The sequence below is a fragment of the Suncus etruscus genome, chromosome 3 (assembly GCF_024139225.1).
Source record: "Suncus etruscus isolate mSunEtr1 chromosome 3, mSunEtr1.pri.cur, whole genome shotgun sequence".
Classification (NCBI taxonomy): domain Eukaryota; kingdom Metazoa; phylum Chordata; class Mammalia; order Eulipotyphla; family Soricidae; genus Suncus; species Suncus etruscus.
In genome coordinates, this window is record NC_064850.1 from 9,330,955 (window position 1) to 9,339,415 (window position 8,461).

Sequence of the window (8,461 nt, forward strand, 5' to 3'; positions counted from 1 at the left end):
GAGTCAAAGATTTTTCTTCTGACTGTACATTAAAATGATTGCTGATGATTATATTTACTTCCATGAATAGAAATTTTTCCCAATATGTGGCCTCAAAAGCAAGCTCCATTTTAGCTTCTGGAATTGGAGAAGACTTTTTTGGGTCTCTCAAGTGGTGCTCAGGAAGTGGAAGGACCCACTGGTAGGTCAAGGTAAGGATGTACCATCTCTTGCCCCCTGAGGAGACTTTGTTATAATTTATTTATTTATTTATTTGTTTGTTTGTTTGTTTTGGCTTTGGGGCCACAGTCGGTGATGCCCAGGGGTTACTCCTGGCTATGGGCTTAGAAATCGCTTCTGGCTTGGGGGACCATATGGGACGCTGGGGGATTGAACCACAGTTCATCCTAGTTTAGAGCATGAGAGGCAAACACCCTACTGCTTGTGCCACTGCTCTGGCCTTGTTAGAAATTCTTATTAATTACACCATCTTTCTCTCTCAAATAGTTTAACAGAGACATTTAGACAATGAGCATTTGATGCTTTGGTCTCTAGCAGCTTCATTGGAATTTGTTCATATAATGGCGTCAAGGGATGGTAGGTTACACCCATATGTGAAAGGTTGTTCTATATATGGAAGGAAATCATCCACTCTTCAGACACTAAGTTCTATTTGGGCAATGGGATGCCAGGCATAGTGTCAACAGTAGAGGAATAGAAGGGGTGGAGGGTGAGGGCAAACTTGCTCCTCCCTCTTTGCCCCTTAAGCTGGGAAGGACTCTATATAGGGTGTTCGGGGAAAGCTATGGAGAATGGGGCCAGATACAGAGGAGTCTGGAGGCTTTGATGAGTATTTGCATTGCAGGAAATCTCAGGGCTGTGCTCAAAGCATCTGGAGCTGGAAGATATTCTAGGTGCAAAACAGCAGCAGTGAAATGCTCTGGAGCCCAGACAGGAAGCCAGCAGACCTCCTGCTGCCCCGCTCAGTCTTCCCACTGTCCTCAGCCAACCTCACCACAGGCCTCCTCTGACTCCTGTCACAAGGCTCATACCCAGACAACGGAAAAGAAACACATTTCGTGTGAAACATTGCTTGGTTGAAAGACCAAGCCAGAAAGATTGACACAATGTGGGCATAATGTTGGAAACCCCTGAGGAATTGTTCCATAGGTCAAAGAACAAGAAAGAGCATGGAGGCCTCTCCTCATGAGACTTCTCAGGAAGCTCTGGGCTGGTCTCTGTATTGGAACCTTCCAGATGCCTCTACATACTAAGGAGTAGAAAACCATGTACATGGAGTGACATCTGAGAGGCCACATTGCATGCCTGGGAGGCAGGAAGGCTGAGGGAAAAGGGGGAGAGAGGAGTCACTGGGTTTCTCTTTGAGGGCATTTTTTTTTTTTGTTACATTTCTTTACCATCTCTTCCTGGATGAGATACATTTGTCCTGAGACAGTAACCTGACTGGAGTTACCGGGGTGCACAGCCAGATATGGGGGGTGTACAGGCAGGTAGGGTCTGAGAGTGTGGGGGCAGGCATCTTGGCTGGTGAAATTCCTACAACTCTTCTTCCTCTCCCACAGATTCATCAGATGTCTCCAAGTAGGTAAAGATAAAGGACAGGAAAATGGAACATGAGACCATGATGGTGGACCAAAGAGAACCAAGATAAAGGACAGGAAATGGAACATGAGAGGCCATGATGGTGGACCAAAGAGAGCCTTCAAATACTTACTTCTACAGACACCTGATATTGGGGGGACCCTTTTGGAGAGAAAGAATGTAGACTTTTCAGCAGATCCCCTTCCTCTCAGATTCAAGAGGAGGCAGAAACCTGAGTACTCATCACAGAGACTGGGCCCCAATTCAGGAAGAAGCTTCCTACCACTGACCCCATGAACTGTTGCTGACTTCAGTGGCTGACACAAAACTAAGCTCTTCTTGTGCCCATCAGAAAAATATTCCTGCTACTCCCTGCCTTATCATTATTGCCCAGATTTAAACCCTTAAGCTTGTGAGGTTGTTAAAAATATTTTTGTTTGATTTCTTACAGGGTTTCTGTGGGATTTCAGTGAACCCCTCCCCTTCTTTCTAGGTAAAATGAATTATACTCTCAAATCCAGAGTCACTCATTCTGAAAAGAGGTCAGGGTAGTACAAACCAGTAAGACAGTTTCAACACAGAGCAGCCAAATGGTTTATTCTGGCCTGAAGTGATCTGGGAAAGGCAGAATAGAGAGGATTTTCTCTGGAGTTAGAGGATGAAGACATGGCAGTAAAGAGTGCAGCTGACCAATGGCAAGTCTCTAGTCTCTAGGCTCTTGATGCTGAGAAAGCCCACCAAGAATAACATCTAAGGAAGTTGGATTGTCTCTTGTTTTCTTAGCCTACTTAGGTCACACAGCCAGTGACAGTCACACCTGGGATCCTGGCAGGAGAATCCTTTTGGAGAAAGAGCAGCAGGATGAGGAACTTTGTTCACCCCCATTAGGTCTCCAGAAAGAGCCAAAAGACTTCAGCATTAGCTTAATCCCTTCACCCCTGGCTCTTTCTTCCAAACCAACCTTAATACCGAGAAGGGTGTGCTTAAGCAGGAAGACACTAGGAACCTGCTCAGGTTAGCAAGTCAAAAACTGAGCCTAAGATGTGAGTGTCTGAGATTGAGAACAGAGGAAGGACAGCAAGATCAATGTTACGAGTAGGCCCTTCTTTGTGAAAGTTCACCCTACACATCTTTACTTTTGCAAAACAAACAACTACATTCACGCATGGTTTTGATAGTTGAAAGAAATCCAGAGGAGGATGTTTGTTTTCATTACCAACAGCGATCAACAAAAAATGATATCCAGTGATGTTTTTTAGAGCTAGTGTTCTAGAGGCCACGTGCACCTTAAGCTTCAAGAGTGGCTTTCCTCTGCTCCTTCTCTAAAGAACAACTTCCTGCAGTCTTTCCCACATGGCTCTTGCTTTTACTATATGCTGATGCTAGTTTACATTCGAGTCTTCTTTGAGATAATTTGGGAATACAAAACAAATTTACATAAACTTGTAGTAATTATTTTACTTCATGCTGTTTCAGCTTATGAAAGGATTCATAAGAGCATTCCACTTGGGCTGGGGTTGGAGCTCAGCTCTTGCCTTTATGGGTGAGGCCTGGGTTTGGTCCCCAGCAAACCACAAACCACAAACCACACACACACACACACACACACACACACACACACACACACACACACACACACACACACACACACACACGAGCTTGCATGCACAAACACTCTACTCTCTGTCTCCCGGCTGAGCTGCAATTCTAGGTGTGGAGGCCAACACTGAGTTAAACACTGCTGGGAGAGATCAGGGCAATATCTGACATCAAACATCACACCAGGATCACATCACCAGTGCCGGAGTGTCATTTGGTACTGAGAATCAAACTCGGCCTTGTGAATGAAAGGAAGGCATGTTATCCCTAACTCCTAAATCCCTAACTTCTGACTCCAACCTCAATAATATTCCACTTTGGGGAGGGTGGAAGAGGGAACCTGTATTTCTAAGAAAATTTTCCATAAATACAAACATTATCTAACATTTTATTAAGCATTTAAAAAAAAACTTTTATAAGCTTTAATCTTTCTTTTCTTCTCAAGCACCTTGGGAAAGTACTACTGTCCCCATTTATTAATATAAAATGTACCCAGCAGGTGTTGAATTTGCATTTTGAGACAGTTTTCCCCTCACCCTTGAGGACCTTCAATTTTGGAAAAAAAATAATGCCAGGCCAATTTGAAGCCCTGCCCCCAACACCCAGCAAGCTGGTCACCATGTTATTGGGAACAGAGGTTCTAATGCCTCTATTTTGGAGTACTAGGAGTGGAAAGTACTTGCATAAGTGAGGCCATTACTGGATTTGATGCTTGATATTTCAAGGCCCCTAAGCACCATGTAGCAGCACCCCCCCCACACACACACACACTTGCTAGGTGTGATCAAATCCCAAAGGGCCACAGCTAGGTACCATTCTGATGTAGTGGGGACCAAAGGTAGCTTCTGCTTCGTAATCCTCTTATGAAAGGCTGACCTACACCTCAGCAGCCAATTGAGCCCCCCCCTCCAGATGATTCGGAGGAGAAAAACATCTGCAAGCTAAAGTAGGAAAGCTGCTCTCCCTCTCCATTCCGCCTTCCTACCAGAAAGAGTAAAGTAGGCCACTTGCCTTAGAACTTTCTCCAAGCTTTTGCCTCAAGAAAGTCAGCAAACAATTTTTGTGTTTATTTTTTAAAAAAAATTCCTGAATGGACAGGGAATATGCTCAAATGATTCAGCACATACCCTGTATGTGAGAGGCCCCTGAGGACAATCGCTGGTATTGAGTGGCCCCCAGAACCACTATGTGAACTGGGACCAAAGATGGCAGCAAAAACAACTCCCAAAAATCTTGAGCCTATCTCAAGCATTCACATTTACATGCTATTTATACCATTCTAGAATTCTAGAATCTAGAATTCTAGAATCCCAAGACCCAGGCATGAACCTTGACATGCTCTGGCTCCTGGCCCCTCTGGCACATTCAGATGTGCCATAGATGAGCTACACATTCTTGATGAGGATGGATCAGTGGTGTCACAGCCTAGGCTTACGAACCTCAAATCCAACATTGCCTCACCAATCCATTCTCACTGCTTTTCCAGGCCTTTCCACACACACTGTGGTCAGCTAGAAGAACTCACTGTCTACCCACCACTTTCTGACATCAACCAGTGACTCATTACTCCTGATCCCCTCGACCCCTACCCCTCATGTGCTTTCCTACAGCTCCCTGATTCTGTATAGGCTAATTAATTGTGAGAATCAGTTATTCATCATAATAGAGTCGAAATCCTTTAGAGACAGAGACTTGTGGCTTCATGTCTATGGCTTTCCCCTTCCCCACGTTCCCATGGTGGGGGCAGTGTCTCACTTGGAAGGAGAGCAACAGACCATGATTAAAGGAAAATTTACAGGGCTAGAGCAATAGTACAGCTGGTAAGGTACTTGCCTTACATGAGGTTCACCCGGGTTCAATTTCTGGTACCCTATCTAGTCTGTTGAGCACTGCCAGAGGTAATTGCTGATCACAGAGCCAGAAGTAACCCTTGAGCATCACTGAGTGTGGCTCCAAAACCAAAATAAATGAACAAAGTGAAAATTTCTCTTGTTTCCTAAAACATGAAGTAGTTAAAGTAGGATCAGGGTTCCCTGTACAGATGGCATTTCCACCCCTCACTGTTCTCTGGCAATCTCCTGGGACTGCTGTCCCCTTCTTCACTGGCATCATCATGGGCACCAACAGCCAGATGCTGTTAGCACAGAACTATAAAGAAGGGAAAAGCAGACAGGCCAGGGCAAGGCTTCCAAGTTTGTGTATTTAAAGAGATTAAAATTACATAAGCATAAGCAGAAGGGTTGGTGCTATTATTTTCTGTCCCCAAGGAAAGCTAAGACAAGATTTTGTAAGGAAAGAGGTGATGAGAGGAGATGAAGGAAGAAGGCCCAGGATTTACTGTAAAGACGGAGAGCTGAGACCGGAATGGACTGGACCCCCATCATAACAAGGAAACACGAGGTCACCTTTGCCCAGGATGCCCAGACACTGCAAGGGCAATGAATGGTCAGCTTGGGCCTCGAGACTCTGAGGAGCTCATGCCCTGTTCCTGCCTCAAGGTCAGACAGAGACCTGAACAACAGGGAGAAGAGTATCAGGGCAAAAGGTGGAAGAGAATTCTCTTGCCCGGCATTCCCAAGAAGCATTGCATCACTGTGCCCTTGCATTGGGCCATCCTACCTGGTGAACTGAATGTCCTCGAGAATGACTACTGGATTCCCAGAGTATGACTTAGGAATATCCCCCCTTCCCCCCAAAAGTACAAATATAAATGTCAGGGCCTTGATTCCTGGGGATAGGAAGGAAATCACTCCAGGAAGAGTTCATGGAAAATTTACCCCCATTCACAAGGTAGGAGGAGAGGCATTACTGATGGGAAAATGAATGTTCTGGGACCACTGCACAGAGGCCAGGTGAGGAATCAGCCCTACACCCCCAAGAATGCATATCCTGTGAATCTAGTAACTCTACGTAGACTCCAGAGGTAGTGCCCTCAAGGATTGGTGGGGGAAGTATAAAAAAAAAAAAAAAAATCTCTGAATTAGATTTCAGCCAGCAGAGGGAGGAGAAGCCATTTCTAGGAGGGATTTTAAGATTCTCTCTCTCTCTCTCTCTCTCTCTCTCTCTCTCTCTCTCTCTCTCTCTCTCTCTTTCTCTCTTTCTCTCTCTCTCCCTCTCTCACTCTGTCTTTCTCCCTCTCCTCTTTCTCTCTCACTCTCTCTCTTTCTCTCACTCTCTCTTTTCTCTCTACTTCTCACTCCACTCTCCTCTCTCACTCCTCTCTCTTCTCTTTCTAGTCTCTCCCCTCTCTCTCTTCTCTCACTCTTCTCACTCTCTCTCTCTCTTCTCTCTCTCTCTCTCTCTCTTTCTCTCCCCTCATCACAAAACTGGGAAGATGCCAGCTCCCCCACTTTCTGAACACATCCCTCTCCTCTTTGGGGACCACAGAGTGGAGGAAGTGGGTACTTCTCTGTGATAACCAGGTTGGAATCAAGGTCCACATGGAGGTCCCATGTCCACCCCTGCCCGGACCAGCAGGCCCAGGTTCCTCAGTGGCACCTTCACCCCAGATTCTATCCAACTTCTGACTCTGGCCACAGGTCATGCTGGGCAGAGGGAGGCCAGGCCCACATGGCCCCAGTCCCCACCTGGGAGAGACGAGGGGAGCCTAGGGCACAGTCATACACACCTGCCCTGGCTGCCCAGCCCCTAAGCCCTGCAACATGTCCCCAGCACTGCTCATACCACAACACACAGGGACTCTGAATCAGGAGGAGGGGAATGAAGCTGGCAAGAGTAAGACTAGCTCCCCACAGACCCCCCCTTGCATGGTACCTGCCAAGGCCTTGATCCGGGACCGCTCAAAGAGCCGGGCCGAGCTGTTGTCATTATCTAGCTCGTCGTCTGGGGCATCCCAGCGAGCGTTGATCCGGCTGTAGGGTGGCTGGTTGCCCACGTTTTCAAACTCTGTGGCCGATGTCATGTCAGCAGGCTCTCAGCAGCTGCGATGCCGGCCTCAGTCTTCATGGAAGGGTCCCTGGAGGCACAGTCACACAGTCAGGGTTAGCTCCCACCCCTCTGACTTTTTCTCAGGGGAAACTTATTTGGAGCAGCCAACGGCTATGGATCCTGGTGGGAGCAGCACCCGAGGCCATCCACCTGGCCATGCTCTGGCCGGGGTCTCTGGGTGGCTGTTTGGAAGATATTGCAGCTGCAGCAAGCATCAGCAGCAGCAACAGTAGCGGCGGCGGCAGCAGTGGCAGTGGCGGCGGGGACAGAGCTGACTGCAGCAAGGGTCAGGACGGCCAGCAGGTGGAGACGTCAGTCAGCAAACGGCTTCCTACCAGCTGGCCACCGCCACTGCCAACACCGGGAGCACCCTGGCCTGGCAGATCTCTGGAGCCAGCCCAAGAGAGTAGCCTTGCCCGGGACCAGCCTGGAAGGGGAGATGGGGGCCAGGAAGGAGAGGGCAGAGCTGGAAGTTGGTGGACTCAGACTTGAGCAGACTCTGTGGGGTTAGGGGGCAAGGTTGGGTTGGAGGGTAAGGAATGAATGTGAACTTGAAGATGTGCCCAGTTCTACACCCCAGCAATGGTGCTGAGACAGATGTCCCCAGTTCTATCAATCCAGCAATGGTGCCGGGACAAAAGGAGCATCTCCTCCCCCGACTCTGTAGTGATCTCTGAAAGCTGAGCTCTTGATTGTGAAGGAATATGGACAGAGTCTCCTGTTGGAGCTCGAGATAGAGCAAGGGGCCCAGATGAAACTTGTCATATTGGCCATCAGTGGGGAAGCGGTGAGGGGACCCCATAGTCAATGAAGCTGTGGTTATTCTAGGCAATGAACATAGTATTGGCACTCATGGACCCTTTATTTACCATGTTTTCTCACCTATCTGCCCATCCATCCATTCATCTATCCATCCACCCACCCACCCATCTATGCATCTACCCACCCATCCACGCATCCATCCATCCATCCATCTATCCATCCATGCATCCATCCACCCATCTACCCACCCACCCATCCATTCATCCATCCATCCATTAATTCACCCGTAAGTCATTCAGCTATATGCCATGTCAGAGTGACAGTATAACAAGTAGGGAGTAAGGTCATTACATGTGCTAATCCAGGTTCAGTCTTCTGTACCCCATATAGTACTTCGAACCTACCAAGAGTGATCACTGAGTACAGACCTAGGTGTGACCCCAAAACAACAACAAACAAACTAAAACCATACGAAGCCCCAAATGGCAGATGGCATGTCAGGCAACTATGAGTTAGACAGGAAGGCCCACTTGCAGCCACTAAGCAATGGCAGCAGTGATGGGAGTGAACA

General features: G+C 47.6%; 1 protein-coding gene across 1 annotated transcript in view; it reads right to left on the bottom strand.

Moving 5' to 3' along the window:
- Positions 1-7,357, bottom strand: part of SPTB (spectrin beta, erythrocytic) — a 96,101-nt gene extending 88,744 nt beyond the window's left edge. The window contains exon 1 of the mRNA XM_049770532.1: positions 6,955-7,357. Coding sequence (XP_049626489.1) covers positions 6,955-7,102 — 148 coding nt within the window. The 5' untranslated portion in view covers positions 7,103-7,357. The remainder of the gene's footprint in view (positions 1-6,954) is intronic.
- Between the last annotated feature and the right edge of the window lie 1,104 nt (positions 7,358-8,461).